Raw genomic sequence first — 21,577 nt, 5'->3', positions numbered from 1 at the left:
TTTCTAAATAAAAAAACAAAGTTTAATTCTTCAGATTTACCTTCTTGAAGAATTTTTTTTTAGTCTGCCACTTTGAAAAGCATTTAGGCTCAGTGAAATGAGGTTTCCTTGAGGGATTGCAAAGTGAATATATTTAACAATGGCCTTCCTTTTCCCCTCATCTCGCTTCTTCGCATTCAGACCTTTCACTAAGGGTGAATGCTTGGAACAATTTCTTTCTAAACAATAGTTTGAGTGGATGTGGTGCTGCTCATTAGAGCACTCTGGGACACACACACCAGCCTTCGCATTTCTGACAGTCACAGCACACAGCATCACTACATGCAAATTCCTCTAATGCAAGGCTTGACATACTCAGAGAAAGCATGGCCTATAGTGAGCTCTGGGAGGCTTAACCGCTCGTGAATATTTTGAAATTATGCTTGTTTTTTCAGGAGTTTCTGCAGAAAAACTCATAATGGTACCCAAAATAAAATCACCATCATGCATTGTTTAGGGAGCAGAAAATGTACTGACCTCAAGCAGCACAAGTAAAGAGGTAACACTATACTTCCAACACTGGGGAGCCCAGCCAAGACAAGACAATGTGTATGGCAGCTGCCAACTTTACAGGTGCAATATGACTTCCAGAATAAGACCTGGAGAACACTCCTACTAACAATTTTGTGTCTCTTGAGAGAATATTTCTGTTGTTCATTCTCACATGAAGGAGGCCCTCTTGCTGCTCTAAAGAGCAAGCAGAGAGAGAGGAGGAGGATGAAGCACTTCTGGGATTTTTCTGCTGTTGCAAAAGTTACTTCCCACATAGCTGAAGTCACATAATATCCCACTCCATGTTTGAATTACTTCAGAATAATCTGAACTTAGGTTTGCTCTGTGCAAAGATGATGTCTGTCCAGCCCACTCATTTTATCTCAGTCAAAAACTCTGGAGCTCTTTGAGGGTGAAGAATCAGGAACTTATGCAGAAAATCTGGTGTTTCCTGGCAAGGCAGCAATTCCCTTTCACCAAAGCTAGTGGTCACAGAGATGGTGCAAAAAACCAATCCCACAAAAAGCACACTTGCTCAACACTGCCAGAAAAAGAACTCCTAGGTTTTTTCAACATAATTAACTAACAGTGCTGAAGCTTAGTATGCAGCTAAGAAGATGAGATCACTGAAACTAGAAACTGCTGCTTAGATAATTGTTAAACATAAGTCATTGAAGCCCTAATGCTTTGCCCTTCCTATTTCTCCTTCCCTGTCATTAGATTCTTATCTAGAACAACTTCTAAAACATGGGGGTTTAAGGTTTATTAATTTCATGTGGAGTTATTAAGAAAAAATGATGTGCAATAATGAGCCATTTCCTTTCCACTGTATTTTACAACATATAACATGAATTCACATTCAGTGCTCCTATTTTAGCTGAAGAGAGTATTTGCTCATTTCTTTTTCAAGCTGCTGGTTCAAATTTCAGTCATCCAGAGATTTCACACAGGTAACATAACAGGGACAGTGAGGGGTTTTGACATGTTAGCTGGGACTACATGAGATGGGGTCCTCTGAAAGTGGATTTAAAAAATAAAAAGCTGAGCATATCACAGCTGTTCACACTCTTCAGTCTGTGCTGCCTCATATGACACATTGGTTCATTAAGATCCTTCAAAATTCACAGGCTGCAAGAAGGGACTGTCTTTACCGCTTTTCCATTCCTATTTTACCCCTCTTTTTCCTGCTACTCTTACAGATGAGGACTTGGCACTAACACAAACAAAGCAAGTACGGCCCTGATTTGTTAGGATGCAGGGGCCAGGGCTAGCACTCCACAGTGTTCTCCTCAGCCTTGTGGCTTATGCTACAGCTTGGGGAGTATGATTCCTCCAGCAAAGAGCCAGGGACTTGAACAGTGACAGGAGGCATCACAAAAGTGAGAGAAAATTTGAAACAAATACACATACAAAGAGATTTGTTAGGATGCAGGGGCCAGGGCTAGCACTCCACAGTGTTCTCCTCAGCCTTGTGGCTTATGCTACAGCTTGGGGAGTATGATTCCTCCAGCAAAGAGCCAGGGACTTGAACAGTGACAGGAGGCATCACAAAAGTGAGAGAAAATTTGAAACAAATACACATACAAAGAGATCATTTGTCAGTCCTTTGCCTGACAGCATACTCATTTTATGGGCCAATGACCCTAGGACTGTTACCCCAAATTGTGAACTGCCTTGCTTAGAAGAATATCCAGAGAATACACAAGAACCACCTCAGACATTTTTCTTCCCCCAGCATCCAGAGCCAGAAGCTCTACAGAAGCTTAGCTCAGTTCTCAGGACATATTTACCACAGTTACTTGTAGACCTCAGCCCCAGTCCAACATTTTTTGTCCTTCTCTAAAAAGGCCATTTTCCACTCCACAGCAAGCATGCTAAGCAGGCAACTCAGAAGAGAAAGCATAAACTTGCAGCACTCCATGAAATACTCTTCAGGATGGGGAGGGAGAGTTCATCCTTTTGAAAATGCTGCAATGCTCCAAGGAAACCACAAAAGGGGAAAACTGGCAGAGGATTCTCTTGTGCTTATCCTGGGAGAAGCTTTAGACAGACTGGCAAAGTAAATCCAGAGATTATCAAGTCGCAAAGGTGAAGCAACTAATCACAGCACAGGCTACCCTCACTTTTTTTATAAGCAGAGAGTTTACTGAACCACTGCCCTGTGCCAGTGCACTGTCAGAATGCATTACTCTGAGCTGTGAGGCCTCTTTAGAAGCCACCCTGGGCCAGCCCAGAGACAGAGCCCCGGTGTCCCCCCTAACAGGCGTCCCCCTGGGGAGGGCACCGGGCTCGTGTGGGGCTTCTCCCGATGCCATCCCCTGAAGCAGGCTGTGTCCTCGCTAATTGCCAGCCCAATTACTGCCTGTGACAGTTGTGCTGCAGGGAGTGATGCAGGAGAGCCACTGAGCCTCCCATGTCATTTTGGCCAAGGAGGGGTATGGGCTTCTTGGGTACAGGAACAGCTGCAAAACTCCTAATGTACCTACTAATGAGGGGAGGCTGTATCTTCAGAAAGGGGAGCAGCCTCCTGGGGCTGAAAGGATGTCAGACCTTTTTCAAGTTCTGTAACTGGGGGGCGCAAAAATGTATTGAGAGAAGAAACAGGAACAACTGACCAGTGAAGTTTTAAAATTCTAATTTCAAGGGGAAAATGCACTATTTCTTCACAGTCATTAATTTCAAATTTATTTCTGAAAAGCAAAAAAGAGGTAGGATTTCATTCCAAAATTACCACCATCCACATTAATTTTCTAAACATTTTAAAAAGAAAATTAAGTTATTGTACCTATTTACTGAAAACTGATTTAATAGCTGACTTGTTTTCAAACATCACAGTTTCTAACAGCAACACTGCATTTGAACTCAGTGTTCTTTTAATCACATAAATGCTAAGGGACTCCCAAAAGCTTTTGTGACTCTTACTGCATTAACTCAACTTGCTTTGCAAAAAAGAAGCAAAAAAGATAGTAGGCATAAGCACAAAAGTGTAAGTTCTATTCATGTCAAGCTGACAGACAGATCAAAGAAGAAAAGTAGCTCAGGAAATTTTAAATATCTATTAATTTTGCTACTAAAAATATATCCAAATTGAAGATGTTTTTCACAGCCCCAAACAAAATCTTTTTCAAGTATAGTTGAGCACCTTCTTGCAGAACTCTGATTTTCAGTGGTGAGGGCATATAAAATGAATCTATCATAACCACAGAGTAGTCAACTGAGTCACCACTGACTTACTTGCCATCAGTGTGTAAACACAAAGCAAATCACATGAACATATATTCAGCAAGGTGGAAAAAATATACTGAGCCAATACCTGTGAGCAGAGAGGTTGTTGCTATTCACTGTACCAAAATCAAAGTAATTTGCAGTAGTTTTTGGTCTGGAAGTGACTTACCAAATGTGAAGATCACTCCAAAATTGTCACTAGTGATCAGATTCCCATGGATATGGAAGAATTCTATGCTGTTATAGATCCTAAATTAATTGCAGACATATAGTATATAGCTGTCTATAAGCTAATACGCTTATTCAAAGATGAAAAATTAATCCTATAAAGGTGTTTACATTTGAGAGATGGAAAATGTCTTGTTAAACTGTAATTTTAGCTACTTTTATGTAGTCAAACTATATAATTATTACAATTACAGCCCACTGATTCAAGGTAGAGAACAAAAATCTCTAGGGGAAAAAGAAGAGTAGTACACTTTACAGGGAAAAAAATCATAATCTGTGAGTACCTACTCTTTCGAGCATGTCTTGAAAAAGCACTGAGCTCAAACTGCTTTATCTAATGCTATTAGATGCCATCTTTATGAATGTCTATAAGGTAAAAATATATAAAACTTACAGCTGACAACAAGGTTCTTCAGTCTAAACTAAAGCTATGTCTGATGCAAAAGCAAATTAAGAGAATAAGACAGTGCAGGGTTTGTTCAAAGGTGCCTGAGTGAGCACCACCATGTTGAAATTCTGTTGACCTTGCACTGCAACAATTGCAGCCACAGCTGGAATCAAACCAAAACAACCAGAATTGACAGTCACAAGGCCCTTCTCTGTAACCTTGTCTTTGGCTTCAACAATGCTTTCAGGTTTACAGTACTTGCTTTAACTTTCAAAAATCATCCACAAGTAAAGTAAAAACCTTTATGCAATAAGCTCAGAAGGCCTGCTAGCTCTAAGAAGTAGCTAACAGAATTTGTTGCATGCTGTACCACACAAGTTTGGACAAAGGAAGAGACACAACTGCAAAATCATGTGTCCTGCAGAATCAATTCAATCCTCGCAGAAACCCTCATTTCTAAATAAGATGTTTTGGAAAGTAAATGATAAAAATTTATTTTACAGCAGCAAATTCTACTTTCATTTGCATGTGCACAACTCTACATCTTCTAAGAGATAGTACATGTGGAAATGAGGTTAACATTTAGCTCACAGACCTAGCTTATTGAAAGCAATGGCAAACTTGCCCCCCGGCCCTCTGTAGCAGCAACATTGGACTTATAAATATAAAATTAAGCTATACTTGCAAAATTATTTTGGTAGATCACCCAAAAGTATACCAAAATTAAAAATTTATGGGACCATATTCCATCCAGCACTTTGATGCCATTTGATAGAAAGGTGATGACAGCCATAAGAGCCGCTTCCGAAGTTGCAGCATTAAGGAATAAAGCCTCTGGCATAGTTATGGATGCCAGAAATATTTTGTCTTACTTCCATGCTTTAATCTGTGCGTACAAAGAAAGCACTCAAACATGCTGGGTGAGATAATTAGACTGAACACATGAGGTATGTCCAGTCCTGTGGTTGTGAACATTAAGCTGGCATCTGTTCAGCTCTGTCCAGGTATGTAGTTTAAGACTCTTTCCGTATGGTACTATTTGGGTTATGCATAACAGCTACATGTATGAATATCCTTTTGGAAGCAAAATTACTTACTGAAATATCCCAGAAAATAAAAAGAATAGTTTGAGGACATCAGTGAGGCAGCTCCTGGAGTGCTGTGTCCAGTTTTGGGTTCCCAGCATGAGAGAGAGATGGAGTTCCTGGAGCAAGTTCAGCAAAGGCTTTGAAGATAACTCAGGGGCTCAAGTGCATCTCTGTTACGAGGAGAGACTGAGGGAGCTGGGCCTGTTCAGCCTTGAAAGGAAATGGCTGAGATGGGACCTCATCAATGTCTGTCAGTATCTGAAGGCAGGGTGTCAAGAGGAGCTTTCCAGGCTCCTCTCAGTGGTGCCCAGCACTAGGAGAAGAGGCAATGGGCAGAAACTGATGCATAGGAAGCTCCATCTGAATATGAGGAAGAACTTCACTGTGGAGTTAACTGGGCACTGAACCACATTGCCTAGAGAGGTCATGGAGTCTCCCTCCATGGGACACATTCAAAAACCATCTAGAACACAACTTTGTGCAATGTGATCCAGGATGACCCCTCTTGAGCAGGGAGGTTGGACCAGATGATCCATTGTGGTCCCTCCCAACCCAACACATTCTGTGATACTTTGGCTCTGTGATTACACATAACTGTTTTGGTTTCTACCTGAGTGCAGAATCTCCCGGCTTCCTTCTCCTGATGGTGTCACTGACCCCTGAAATGAGGGTTGGGTATGCAGGGCAGCAGCCATGGTTGCATAGCACAATGCACAGGATGCACATATCCCTGAGCTAAGGGAGCCTGGAGCTGTGGGTCCCAGCACCACTGTGGGTCCCAGCCAGGTAACCAGAGAGCTGCATTCAGGGAGCTGCTCCTAAGAGAGCCCTCCCTGCAATCACCAAAGCTATTTTTGCCCAGCACTCCTCCACAGCTCTGGCTCCATGGAAAGCATGGGTAAAGCCACATGCCAGTGTTGAACCCACATTCCCTCAGTCCTAAGCAAGACCTAGACATGGCTGAAAGGAGCTGCCACACGCTGAGCTCCTTTACTTCCCCATATACCTGTGTGCTGCTGCTAGAGGGTGTCCATGTCTTGTACTAATGCCTTAAATAATGTGTTACAGTGTGAACAATGCCTACACAGAGCCCAGGATTCTCGCTTTCCTTCTGCATACTGGTGAAAGCACAGGGACAGTCAGGAACAGCAGCCGCAATATATTCCAAACCTTTCCTTTATTGCTCCTTTCCCCCCGATATTTAAACCTTTATTCCTGTAACTTATGATTTATTTGCTAGTAGTTGTTATCCAAAATGTTTGTCTTATTGTTGCTCACTGGAAGCTTATGCTGGATACTTCCCTTTTTCCTGGTTACATATGTTCTATAAAGGACACTTTTTATCTTTTTGCCAATACATTATCAACTCTGGGTCAAAAGAGAAAACAAATATGCAAAAAATCTTATCAAAATTCATAGACTCCTTTCAACCATTCCTCAGCCTTTCTCAACTGGATCCAACACTGAATTGGAAGATGCTCGCCACATGCGTGCACTCCTAAATTCCACCATTTTTTCTAAGCTATTTTTCAGGCTCACTTTCATTACTACTGTAGCAGAGCAAATGTTCAGAGTGTGAGCTATTGAACTACTGGCAAAGATTACTATTGCAGAATCTGCAATTTCTTAATGAAAATGAAGTTGCTTCTGAAAATAAACAAACGTAATTAGCAAGCCAGTGCTGTGTGAAATTTGCACCATTCTCTTGTTAACCTCTATGTCAAAATGTATTACTTGTGTGCATGAAAATTTGCATTTGCAGTTCAGTAACCTCACAGATTATGATCTAACCACTTTTGGAAACAAAATGCTACAAGAAATAAAAGCAAACCCAATCTCTGGGTGCAATTTGTTATTTTAATAGAGCCTTTATCTTAAGCGTTTCTAACTGCTTAGGGCTTGATCTTCATAAATCACATCCTGTCTAAAATGAACTATATTATTTCTACAGTAAAGTTTCTAATTTCTTCCCTGCTCCCAATTAAGTCAAATTAGCTCTCTCGTACATCTAGCTTCCTCATTACAGGGCTGGGTCCAAGGATACATATTTATTAGTACTTTACAGAACAACACTATTTCTAGTTATTTGTGAGCACAAAATTTTGTCTGTCAGGGCAACATGAGATCCTTTCAAGAAAAAGGTTCCTGAGTTGACCAACTGAGCACCCTTGTAACAACAAGTGAGCCCTCTCTCATCTTCTCAGCTTTGAGGGACTCAGCATAAAGCATGAGATGTTTCTTTCCAAGAGTAACACATCCTATGTTAACCTACTCCTTTCTGATCACATGCTGGAGGGATTCATATCCTTGTACAGTGATGCAAGATGGATCCACTGAATCCTACTTTCCTTCTGCATCCAGCCTATTTCTTTCATCCCTAAGCAACAACTTGTGTCAACTCTACAACACCAGGTCCAGCCTTCCTATCATACAAAAGGTCCCCACTTCTACAGCAAGCACGCCCAAAACTGACTTGACTCCACAGCGCTACTCCTAATCAAAACTCTAGTAACTGATGTATCCTTTCCCTTTTCCAGTTCCAGCTGGAAAGGATTCAGGGGAGGAATAACACCCTCAATAGCATGAGGAGTGACTAAACAAACAATTGGTTTCCTATCCAGGAAAAGAGAGACCTAAGCAAGAAAATATGTTCTGTAGTCATGATGGCATACAGAAAACCTCCAGGGATGATTTGACCATTCTCTCTTCATATACAAAAAACCTAGTAGGAATCAGGTTAAAAGCAACAAAATGAGACAGCTCACCAGACAGCTCACCAGTAGAGCCATAGAGCTCATTGACAAAGTTACTGCAAATGGTACTAAAAATGTGTGTGTCTTCAAACATAAACAGCTGTCTCTGGACAAAAATCCTTTCAAGATAATTAGATACATAGAAGCCACATTTGTGATAACAAGAGCTCTTCAAGTTCCTGATTGGTGAGAGTCTTGGAAAACACTGAAAAATAATCAGATGTGCTCATCCTGTTCTTCCATCACCCCTAAGCAGCTATTTATGATGGGCACCAGTCACCAGCCATGGCCCTGACCAGCACAGCAATTCCTACAGACACAAACCTGGAAACAGACGCTCCATACCCAGAAAAAAGGCCTTAGCAGACTGCCACAAATCCTGCAGAAAATATTGAGCATTAGCTCCCAATTCCAGGAATAGAAGTCTTCAATCTGGAGTGCTAGTTTAAAGCTAGTTAAGTATCTCTGCTGATATTTTTCTTCTTGGGCCACAAATGTCTGACAGAATCACTGTAAAAATGCACTCCAAGAGACCACTGCAGTATTCTAAAATATTAAATATTGATCCCTGGGATCTACAGTTGTTTTTTTTCCCCCTTAGTCCTCTTTTGTAACATATGTACTATCTTCTCTGCTCACCTTTTTGATTATGCATAACGTAGGAAGCACTTCAATTCAGTGCTTCAGCTACTTTATTGAAAAGCATTGCTGAAACAAATCCTTAAAAATGGAGAGCATTACTTTGTATTAATTCCTTTAGAACATTTTTCAGAGCGAGCCCACAAATTACGGAATGGTTTTAGAGCAGCAGTCAGTGAGACCAGCAGCACCTCACCAAAGAAAGTAATTCATTAATAAGTTATCCTTTACTCCTTATTCAAACACACCTCTCTGACTTTATAATGGTCAAGAAAGCCACAAAATTTCATCTGCTTCTGTTTCTTGTTAAAGTTTCAGGTTTCACACTTGGGCGATTTCCAAATGCATCTCTATACAGGTGGTTTTGCCTGGTTGAAGTCAGGAACAGAAACATTGTCCAGGCCACCTACTGATGAACAGTACAGATCATAGCATAATAGGACAATGTCTGTCTACATGTAATCTATCATATCTGATTTCAGCTTTATTGTCCTAGCTTTTACCCTGGGAATTGATTCATCTCCCTTAAGTGACATGCAGCCCAAATCAGAGTAATTTTATGTGTCTCCTGTAAGCACATCAAAATTTACTCAAGCAGTTTTAAGTTGTATTCAATCCCAGCCACTCTTCTGCTCCTTTATTCACTAAGTACAGGTATGGCTGGAAGTAACACTTTTGCAAGAAACTCCATTATGCCATCACTGGATTTAAGGTACTCACTGTGCCCACTCTTGGCATCTGTCACACATACAGGGCATGCAACTGGGATACAGAAAAGACTAAGCAAAGATTTGAATGTTAAATTTCAATATGCTCAGTGACTGCCATAGCTTCTGGGTTATTATACCAGGTTTCAGTTGGCCAATGCATAACTGTTTTTATATGTCAGAATAGCTTCAGCAGGGGAACTGGTCACAGAATTACAATGATGGTTAGTTCCCTATGAATCATTTCACAACTACAAATGAGAAACACACAGGCGGCCTTGATTTTTTAGATGTACAGTGGAAATGTTCGAAATCTCAAATTTTCCTCTCAGCTCCACTTGCTCATCCATGGAGGAAGACAGCAAGCCAGTTCACAAAATGTACTTTCAGCCTAGCAGTACTAAATAGCCCCTATGGGAAATCTAATCTGTTATTTGTGAAGACAAGAGGCTATTCTATCTAGTGAGACCACGAATGTTGAGTCTTCCCTAAGTTACCAAATACTATTCAGCCTTTATCTGAAATGCTCCCGTTTCTTCCATTCTGGTTATCTCCTCAGCAAACATAATGGAGAATTGTTCTGAATTATGTGTCAGATCTTCAGTGTAGGAAAAGGACTTGAATGATGTCAACAAGACCAGAAAATTCTGAGGGAAGACAGGCAGGTAAAGTCACAAGAATTACCACAACCCAGAGAGGTGGTTCTGAATGCTGTTTTTAAGCCAGTATATAATTTTAAAACAATTTTTTTTGTGATACATACGCTGATAAATTAAATTTAGCTTTAGAAATGAACTGTTGGTCTGAGTCACCATCCAGGCAAGGTAAAATTTTTAGATTCATAACAAGCCTGAAATACATTTATAAGATCTCATCACATAAAATTCCTTCAAATTTAAAAGCAATTTTTGTGGCTCTCCATGTAAAGGACAGCCAGAAGTAAAGAAATATCTTGATTTCTACTCTCCCATGCTGTTAAAATACAAGATCAAATATTATCAAGAAAGATGAAAAGGTGGAAGTTTTACAGTTCTAAAGAACTGAATGTTTAAATGTAACTTCCAGTGAGAAATTACTGGGAAAAAACTTAGTGCACCTAATTAGGCCCTAATGACCAAATTCTTAGGCGGAAAGATTTGGTGATGAACCGCATGAAAATGACACTCTGCTAACTCCTTTTCTGAACTGCCACCCACTGAATTTCACCTGCACGAGGACATCCTATACATATTGCATCTTGAAAGGGCAACCTGAGCTGTGTTGAAACAACTTAGCAGGAGTCAGGAGTGATTTCTGCCATTAGCAAGACAGGCAGGCTCCTGCTTAGCAACTTGCAGCTTTACAAAGACAGCTCCCAAGTCCACAAATTACAAGTTAACACTAAAATGTAAATTTTTTGGTATTATTTTCCTGAAAAAATCTTATTTTATGTGCTGTTAAATGTTGTAAATTATATGCTATATAAATTAGTTGAAACACCTCATGTCAAGTCCTTTCTACAGTTTATGGTTTGATAGGTAAGCAGAAAAGACAGCCTTTTTTATTTCTGTACTATGTGAAAATACAAAGACCAGACATGCTGAAAAATCAGCTCAAAAGCAGTTTTAGAAAATCAATCAGAACAGGACAAGATATGAGTAACAATGATGATAATAATTAGAACCAAGACATGTATGGCCAATATTGTATTTCCTCAACCAGGAACTGCATCATACAACACCCCATGAAAAGAAGTGGCTGGTGCAAATATTTTGCCTGGTTTCAGTAACATAATCTCCATCAGCTTTTTTTGTCTGTGTCTTTCCTCTTTCTTACTCTGCTAAAAGATTGTAAATAAAAATGGAATCTCTCACCAAACCGCTACAAAGACAGTCTTTCGGCTCTTTCAGTATTCCACTCTCATGACAAAGCAGAAACAATTCCTTTATTCTTTCCCACATCTGACTACAAGACCCCAAGAGGATGAAGGGGACTTGCATGCTGCCTTTTCAGCTCTCTTCCCCTGCAGCCACTCTCCTCCCTCCAGCTGGCCAGCACCAGGGCCCCTGCAATGCTCTCCCATTTAATTCCTACCCTCAATGGGGCTGCACAGACATGACTAATTGCAATTTACAAAACACTTCTAGTCTGCCCAGGCACCAGGCTCCAGCTTGCTCTACATCCAGCGTGTCAGCCCTGCAGAGACAAAAATATCAGACATTTCCTTTGCAGCTCATGGCAGGGCACAAAGAGCAGATCTATCAAAGCTGATACACGGTGTTTTTTGAGAGCAGAATGGAGCAAAAGATTATGAAATCACCTGTAATAATTCTTCTCTTTCTGGTCTGAATTCCTAAGAGGTGTTTTCCTCTCTTCCTAATGCAATTGTCCTCCCTGTAATGGCTCAGCACTTAATGTCACTATCTTTTGAAACAGGTCAGGCTAATGGCAAGCTTGCTTTGGGCATATTGATTCAAGCTCATTAATATGCATACTCTCTCTCCATTCGTTTCTCTATTTACTTTGAAGTCTCCTCTCTGGAACCTGCAATGCTTTTCTGTGTTAAGACTCTTGGTTGGCATTTCTCAGCTTGCTGCGTCTGGTTTTTATCTAGGATGGAAATGAGACTGAATGCTGCAAAAGTTAGTCAATGGCACCTCAGGTGACATTTGGTGCCCAGCTGAATGAATTTCTTGGCCTCCTCACCCTCACCACTGAGAGGTATTCTTTCTACTTGCTCTCAAGTTGGCTGTTTACATTGCACATTTTAGGGCAAGTAACATCTCCCCATTTGTCAAGCATCTGCCCGAGGGGAGCACAGCCCCTCACTGTGCTCCTACAAAGAGAAACACCGCCAGACTCTTTCTAAATGTTTCTTCCACCTGAAAGAGCTATTTCCAGCATGGGGGGAGAAATCAGCTTTCACTCAGATATCAGATTCTCAGTGTGATAAGGGAAAGTGATTCAGCTGTCTTCTTTTATTTTTTGCTTTATGATTCAGAAGCAGCTCATTGTTCAGATGACACAGTCAGTCATAACTGGGAACTTCTGTGAGGGGGAGGAGTACAAGCATTTATATAATATTCAGAGGCCACTTTATATTAATATCTCTACCCAAACAGGCCAGTACCAACATTTTCCACTGCAACAGGCCCATGTCATCCGAGGTTATTTGGGGCTGAAATATTTGGGCATACCACTTTCTTCAAAATACTTACAGGGACAGCCAGCTAGGTAGCTTCTCCTGAGACTGCATGGCAAGGTGGGTCAGTTTCCTACTAAGGCCCACCCAAGTACATGTGGAAATACACACTCAGCTTTCATGATTCCTCCATACAAACAACAGTGTCTTCTCCACAGACATCCATTAGAAAAACAAGGAACACACACGGAATTGTATGAGAGGTGCTGGCCATGATCAAGACACAGAGGCTGTCTAACTAAGGACTGAACACAGTTTGATTAAATTTAGTGGCTTCTTCTGGAAGGACCGAGAAGATTCAAATCAAACAGGATTCAAATCAAACAGGATTCAAATCAAACAAAGGGGTACAAACACCTTTTTTAGCAGATAGGACTGCAAGCCTCTTCTAAGACTGTGCACCAAAACTTCTGCAGTTTAATTGAACCTAATTTGACTCCATATCCAACAATTCTTTCCAAGCCTTTAAATCCCCACTGTACTTGTATAGAAGAGCAGCAGTATGCTGCAAGATTTTAAAGTAACCAATTCCCCTGCTCAATCTCTCAGAATTTTTCAGAAGATAAAATGTTTAAATGTGGAGCATTATAGATATGGAGTTTTTTAATCCAATGTAGTTCTTTAAATTATTTGCCACATTCATTTTAACAGGAACCACCAAAGGAAATATGCAGTAAGTCAAAACAACTGAACAAAGCAAGTGGTAAAGACCAGTGGTCACTAATCCATGTCACGATGCAAAGAATTACATGCCAGTTACTGGAATATGGCAATAGAGCAGGGCTGACAGGTGCTCAGGGGCAGAGAGTCATCACAGCTTGACAGGGTTCCTCTCACAAAGGTCATGAAGGCTCCAGTCTCAGCAGCACCTAACAGCTTTAGCACACAGACAGCTCACACTGTCTGCTGGCTTGTGGCTCACTTGATGCAAGAGAGAATCCATCTCCCAGCTGCTGGCTGAGGCACTTGGTCTTGATCTAGATCTACTGCTGCACAACCTTGGCTCAGTAACTACATATTCTCCAAGGGGAGCAGCAGGCAAGGATGCAATGTCATCTTAAAATCCATCACACACTGGAATACAATTAAGAGCTGCATAACTGAACAGTGAGTACAGAAATATCAGTGCCAAGAGCCAGAGTGGCCACCTGTGGAGGAGCTAACAGTCTAGAGATCAGAGTGCACATCAAAATGTTTTATGGTTTGTTTTTTTTCCAAGTTTACCTTTCTTACTCATTTCCAGCACCTTAAAGCAGAAAAAATTCATCTCAGCTAGACCTGAAAATTGGTGATTATGGAAAATAAAAATTGAAACGGATTACTTAGTGTGATCAGCTTTGGTCTTCTTAAAAGTAGTGGGAAAACACCTAAAGCTCTGTGATTGTCAAACCACAGTCATCTGGAACCTGAAAATGTAGTCAGCTCTAATGTGACAATGCAGATCAGTTCATTGGCTAAAAAGGAGGAGAGATGAGAGACCATGGCACAAAAAGATTTTGACTCACAGTGGCTAATTTCTGAACATCTTCATCAGATGCTCCCAGTGAAGCAAGTCCTATCTCTTGTGAAAACTGTGCAAATTTGGGATCAGCAAGTAGAGGCACATGTCCCAAGAGTTCATGGCATGTATCCCTAAGGGAATGGAAATGAAAAGAGAGTCATTACAGAAATTAATACCATAATAATTCCATAATTAATTTAACATAAGGCATTTTACAGGGGTCTGACTCCTACCTTACAATGAAACATGGTTTTTACAGTGTAGTTCTTCCCTGTGTATACAGTTTCTATGTGTAGGTAGAAACACACACATTTGCTTCTGTTAAATAGATTATACATCATTTAACCCCAGCTGTTCTGTGATTTGCTCATCATTTCCAGATTGAGTGGAAGAGCCTGATCACTACAATCTTTCAGACTTGGTGACATGAAGACTGAACTGCCCACAGGAAAGCCAGCTGTCCCACAAGTACAGTTTTCAGCTTTTCTGTCTACATTAATCAAAATCCAACACATTCCCTCTTCCTCTTGTCCATTCCTCTTTCTGTAATTGGGTAGCACTCCACATCAAACATTTTGCCACTTGTCCTCAGAAATATGGCGCAGTATTTACAGAGGTTTCTGTGTGCCTAATTTCTCACTTAGTCATGAAATCCTTCTGCAATTACTGGGTACTTTTGTTATGCAGTCTACTTTTCAGCAAGCAGATTTCAGAAAAAGCAGAGAATGCAAGTCATTTCAAAAAGAACAGCTGTTCACATCTGTAAGTGCATTGTTAGTCATGACAAAGTGCAGACATAAGTGTACAAAAAACTGCTAACGGAAGTGCACATGCATCATCTACAAAAGCTTTCAAACAATTTTGAAAGTTTTGCTGCGTTTGTTCACAGGAAATAATGGACTTGGTAGTAAAGTTCACTTTAAAAATCCAATCTGACATTTCCTTTGCTTTTGTCTCTTTCAAGACATACCTCTGGTTTTTGTTTTGTTTTTTTTTATCCTAAGCTGTAAACAAATGCTTTAAAGGCAGGGAGAAAACATCAAGTTTTCTGCCTTCTACCCAAAATCATCCAGTTTGTCTTTTATAAACTATTTTTGTTTGAAAAGTCACAGAATATGACATTTCAGATAAATCATGAACAGAAAAACAACCCTCTATATAATTTAAAGTCTTCTTACTCAGTATCGTCACCAAGAAGTCTGAACCAATAATAGTAGTAAATAGAAGTTGGTGGTTTGCATCACTTGACTGGATAATCATCAAAGCTAATTAATTAATTCTTTAATCAATTCCATTCCAATCACAACAATTTTTTCTGTATTCTCCTACAAGATTTAGGTCATTAACAATGCAAAGGGCAGCTGGGAAACGTAGTTTGCAGTCTGACAGACACACCACTTCACAGCACCAAGCAATTCACTGGCGGAACCTGATTTCTCCTACCATCAACTTCCAACATAAAAACGGGTCACAAAGCCCATTCTGTGGAAGCCCAGCGCACCAATTCTTACTTCCACCAAGCAGGCTGACACTGATTGCTGAGCATCTGTGCTACACTCCACCAGTTCAGCTATACTTAGCTTTGTATCAGTAGTTCAAGCAGAAGCAAACAATGAAGCTGGCTCCAAGTTCCTGGCTCCAGGTAAGCACACTCATCTGCCGGCAGGTTTCTACAGCAGCACCACTACTAGTGACACCTGAGCTAGTGCCTACCTCTCTATTTTCCTGTGCTGAAGCCACAAGTCCCAGAAAGAAATAAGCAAAGATGACTTATTCCCAGTTCTGCACTGGGACACATGGCCTTTGTTATGTCCACTCTTGCAGACAAAATGAGAACAGACAAAGCCTAATCCCATTAACTTGTCTCTCTTGGCAAGGGGAAAGGAATGAGGAGGCAGAAGATATTTCTCTCATGCCTTTAGTTTGTAGATTCTTCCATTAAAGCTATGCAAAGTAGTATTTTGAATGTGTAGTTACAAAGAGGGGAGCTTAAAGCAAAAAGAATATGAACAAAAAAACCCCAAAACCACAAAATCTCTCAGGCAGAAACATGAACCAGTACTTGGGATTGTCATTGGAGTCTTTTAGACTTCCCTGCCAGTCTGGTCCTTTATAGATAGTCTAAACAATATAATTCTTTGCTTAACTACCAAAGCTGATTCTTTTATTTTGTCTTATTCTGAAAATAATTAAGTTCCTTTAATTTATTCACACACATTGCTCAGAGAAAATAAGATATTTGTAATGCACTTTTCACAGCAAAAGATTTTTCTTGAAGTAAATTAGTTAGTAAAGCAGAAGAAATCTACATAGCTCTGTGAATGTAGTAGAAACATAATTAAAATCAGGAAGAAATATGTCTTAAAATGCACATGGTAGTGATACAGATCAAACCAAATGAACTCTCTTAATTTGTATCTAGCTCTGTAGCCCAGGTGTTAAATCTGATGGAAAGCCCACTGAAGTCAAAGGGAGCCTTTTTACCTGGTTTATATCATTGAAATGCAACATTCACCAGCCAGGACCGGCAGCAAAGCTCATTATGGCCCCATATATCAACCAGAAGATCTCAGGGCATTGCAGCTACTGCAGAAGATGAAGAGCTGTCCCCACTCAAGTCAATTTAATTTTGGCATTGATTTAAAAAAGCACTACACTTTCACTCTACACTTCTGGTAACACTGTGTGTTCTATGTTATGTAAAGAAACCTAAACACATTTTAAAAGGGATTGTCAATATTTTCCTATGGAGTTCCTGGTAGTCAGTACACATTACTCAACTAATGTGAACCCGTAGGTTGAGACTATAACCTGTATTTTTAAGTTCAGCCCAAATAAGGAATAAAAATCTTCATTCTAATTCAACTGTTATTATTACTCAGTGACTTCCCAGACAGTATGACCAGAAAGGCTACCCAAGAAGCAGCTGCCATTACTACTAAGGATCAGCTATGATCTACTGCATAATTCTGAGCGTAAGCAGCATCCTGAAAATTGCAGGGCTCTCAAATACACAAATCAATGAACCAGGGAACATCACAAAAAGCACAGACACAAGTAATTGCTTCCTGGAAGATGTTATTGCCTTTATCCTGTTGAAGTTATGTACCTAAATCTCTTATCAGTAGACGAAAATGTTCTTCTAGTTTGTACTAAGTTAATAAACATCATCATTCTTTTGCTGAACACTGGTACATGCTGCAGCCTGAAACACTGGCTTCCCACAGAAAGGAAATCATCGATGCAAAGCCTGGTACTTCCCTTGCATCATTTTTTTTTTAAATATCTACAGATATTTTTAAACAGACCCGAAGAAGTTCAGCCCTTCCTTCCATCCAAGCCCTCCTTTCAAAATTTTCCATTCTATCAATTTTCCTACAAATTTAAGAGATTTAAGTTCTAATTACAGAGGTTATAGAAGTGACTGAATTCCTTCAGGGATCACCAGCTCCTTTCCAAAAGGAACACGCACACAAAGCTAGCCTCAGAGCACTTCTGCAAGGCAAGTACTTTGCCACGTTCAGATGCTGAGGAGAAAGGTAGAGAAGTGTCTAACAGCACCATCTGGTGACTCCTGCCAGAATAAAGCTACCACGTTTTTAGATACAGCTTAGTATGCAGCACCATTAAACCTTTTATGTCCAAAAATATTACTCCATGGTTTTGGCAGTCAATTCATGAAATCAAACTTAGGCACGAGTCCAAATGTTTACAGTACTGGAGCTGAATATATATGTATTAATCCTTTGTGTAAATTTGGAAAAAATCAAACAAGTAGTCCAAGCGGAATAAACCAGAGCTACAATCTCATGCTAACTGCCTGATGAATGATTCACTGCAAAAAATGTCACTCCTGTGGTTACAGGATCAGAAGATACCTTTGGTAAAACTACCTCCATATTATCTAAATTACAGGTATTGTTCTGCTATTACTGCACAGAACAACATATATAACACAAGACAAGAGCTACAATCTCTTTGATCTTCTTTTTCCCCACTTCTAATCAAAAGACCATATACCAAAATATTTCATACTAACTTGCAATGTTGTGTTTTGGAAAAGCTGCAATGCTGTTCCATAAAAGTCATAATTAAAGTGTTTCTTATTTCTGTCATAATTTCCCTGTAACATATCTAATATTCTCTCTTGGTAAAAGAATAGTGCTCCATGTCTTGCTTGTGTTGTGTTATAGGAGAGAAATGAAGTTCAGCTGTGCAACCTGCTCCAAAGAAATAAAAATGGGAAGACAGAAGATCAAATTAAAATTCTGAAAGCAGATTTTTTGCAAAATATTCAGGGTTTTGGGTTTTTTCACTACTTCTTTCTAGCTGTCCCAGCAGAAAATAAAATTGTAGAAACTTTTTAAAAATTTTTAGGTGAAAACTCCATTTTCCACTGAAATTTAATTGAAATAGTATTTCTGACCCACTGTATAAATAATCCAGTTATTTAAGACCCTTGTAAAAAGTCAACAAAAAAGTCTTTGAACTAAATTCTGACTCGCCGATGTGCAGGATTTTGTCATCAACAGTGTAAGAAGAATTTCACATTTTGTAAAAAGGTTCCTCTTTTCAATCTTGCCAGATTGAGTTGGTTCCTTTAAGAAAGTGGTGAGTATATTTTTTCAGTGCTAGAGCAAAGGCAGCACTTACGGTTCCGGTGTGTAGAGGGGATCGGAGCCGTGCCGGATGTACTGCGTGCAGTGAAACACTCGGTAGGCTAAGCCAGCTAAAAAGTCCCGGGGAGACAGATATCCAGCAACTGGTCTCACTGTGAAGCCAGACCTCTCTAAAGGGAGAGAGATAATAAAAGGCCACATTACATTGATCTCTGTATCACTTTCTGGTGACAGATCTGTTGCTAATTATTCTACCAGAAGCATGACACAAAGAATCTTGATGATCATCACACATAATTTTCAATTATTACATGCAAGAAGTATTTTGCATTGCTAGCATATGTATAATGAAAACAGCTTGAGTTATTTCAAAGCTGGTGTGAATAGCTTTGTCTAGAAAAAAATGCTAAAGTACCATAAGTGATGTCCTTAAAATTTTAAGAACAAAAATTTTTGTCTGGTACCAAATGGGAGAGAAGTTTGCATATTGGAAAATATGTAAAATACGTTTAAAAACTAACAGAACAGAATAGGATTAAAACAAATCTGTCCTTATTTTTTACACATAAAACATTATTTGTGTCAATAAAACATTGATTTTTATAGTTAAGATCCTCATTGAGATATTAAACTGTGTTCTTTTTTCAGATTAGTCCCAGAGTGAAACAGTTTCAGATTCAGTGACTTCAAAAAGTATGTTTCTCTCAAAGATTAATTCTTTATTCTTTCAAAGTTTTTACAGGACAATGTTTCAAATTTTTCTGCAACAGGTACTACTACCTGCTTTATGTAGTCTGAAAACATATTTCTGAAACAAGTGTGAGATTTTGAATTTCTAGCTAGGGAGAAAAAATCTGTACAATTTGGTATCATTCCTTAGCAACTGTAACACAATACATGAGAGACCCAGAAGGACACAATCAAATTCAAAGAATGATGAGTCAGCTATTAGCAAATGCAGGTTTTCACAGACAAGAATTATGGACGAAGTGCAGGCTGAGGAAAGTAAGCTTGTCGTTATAAATTCTTTATTTCCTTTAGCTTGTCCATATATATATATATTTGGATAAAATGCTTGGCTAATTATTCTCTAACCAGCACATAAGTTGGTTTATTTTTTTTTCAAACACCTGCCTTTATAATATTTTAGTTCCTGAGTAAAAAGTTTAAGAAACAAATATATGTAGCTGAAGGGACCTTTGAGGAGAAATTAAACTCTTAAATTAACTCTTTGGTGGCTTTTCCTCCAGAGCTAAAAACATCTCCATGTCTACCACGTTGTCCATATGGGCTGCATTTCCATTACAAATTTACATTTACATTCCAATTTACAAATTAAAAATAAGAATTTATTTTTGAACTTAAACATACAATACACTGATCCTTAAAAAATGAAAGAGAAGCACCACATCACTTACTGTGTCCAACACATCTTTTTCACATACAAATAAAAGGATTAGCTTCATGAGGTCTCGAGCACTCAGGAAAGCTTCATATTCATCAGGCTACACAACAGTGTGTCAAACCTGCCCTCCTCTTTAAACTCAGTTATCTTGGCATTTGGCTCCCCCTTTTTTCCTGCCTAGATTTTTGGGGGATGCCCAGTGCAGTTATGAGAAGCCCCCATCTGTCACTAACTCAGATTTTCTTTCCACCAAACCAAAGGGGTTTTGCCCTGTACAAGATAACATCATGCTTTCACATGTGCAGCTGATTAATTTCTCTCCGTTTCATACTTGCAAATATCTACATAAAACTGTCTTGACTCCAAAAACACTGCCACAGAGAACACCAAAACCAGAATGATACTTCAGTCTAAACTGAAGGCCACTGACAGTGCTCCGAGTCTTTTCGCTCAATGTGCTTTGTACTCCATACTAACAAAAAAGTGTTTTCATGAAACCATATCTATTGATAAACCAAATATGAATCTTACCTTTAAGAAAAATAGAAACATCTTCCAACTGAGGCACATTATCTTCTCTGTATCCACAGTACTTGCTCAGCAGAGGAAAGTTTTTTAAATATTCACGACAAGCATGGGTGGGATAGAGTTTACTGAGTTCCCTAAATACCACTCCCCAAGTTTTAACTTCTTCAGCTGTGTACTCCACTCTTGGAATGGGTTGACCACTATTGGAAAAAAAAATACAAAATACATCCGAATACAAGCAGACTGTAGGCAGATTGTAAATAGCAATATTTCCACAAAAAGTATTATTTAAATAAAGGCAAATGACACTATTAAAACTATTTGAATTATTTTTAATTGACATCTTGGCGCTTCTTCCTTAGAATTATTTCTTCATGTTACAATGTACGTATTCTATCATTTCCTTAAGAATTGTTTCTCTCTAAGCAATCTCATTGCTTCTTAATCTTTTTACGTGTCATAGTAGAAAGATGGATTTCTTATATACCATGCTCCTATACCAGACTAATATTTCTCCACTTACTGCCACTGGTACCTTTGCAAGTGGATGGCTGTAGATCCTGATTCAGTCTAACACGTAGATTGAGTAAGACCTTCAACAGACTGCATTTTCTATCCATTCCTTAAAATACGTAATATTCACAGGGCATCAAATGTTGGGTCAAAATTAGGCAATTACATAGATGCTTAGAAATGTATGGATCCAATTTTAAAAATGTGTATTTATTGCTTAGACAGTTGCTTACATATCCAGATATGTTTAGAACCCTAAATTCATGCAGGA

General features: G+C 39.3%; 1 protein-coding gene across 1 annotated transcript in view; it reads right to left on the bottom strand.

Annotated features, from left to right (window-relative positions):
- The window catches only part of TPH2 (tryptophan hydroxylase 2), a 49,674-nt gene that overhangs the window by 14,354 nt on the left and 13,743 nt on the right, over positions 1–21,577 (bottom strand). Inside the window, exons 6-8 of the mRNA XM_054277033.1 lie at positions 20,797–20,993; positions 18,895–19,030; positions 14,246–14,372 (exon numbers count right to left, since the gene is read on the bottom strand). Coding sequence (XP_054133008.1) covers positions 14,246–14,372; positions 18,895–19,030; positions 20,797–20,993 — 460 coding nt within the window. The remainder of the gene's footprint in view (positions 1–14,245; positions 14,373–18,894; positions 19,031–20,796; positions 20,994–21,577) is intronic.

The sequence above is a fragment of the Melozone crissalis genome, unplaced genomic scaffold, assembly GCF_028551555.1.
Source record: "Melozone crissalis strain CALT ecotype California unplaced genomic scaffold, PUWL_Pcris_2 ptg000004l_1, whole genome shotgun sequence".
Taxonomy (NCBI): domain Eukaryota; kingdom Metazoa; phylum Chordata; class Aves; order Passeriformes; family Passerellidae; genus Melozone; species Melozone crissalis.
Note: the sequence above shows the minus strand (reverse complement) of the source record. Positions and strands in the feature narration are given on the sequence as shown.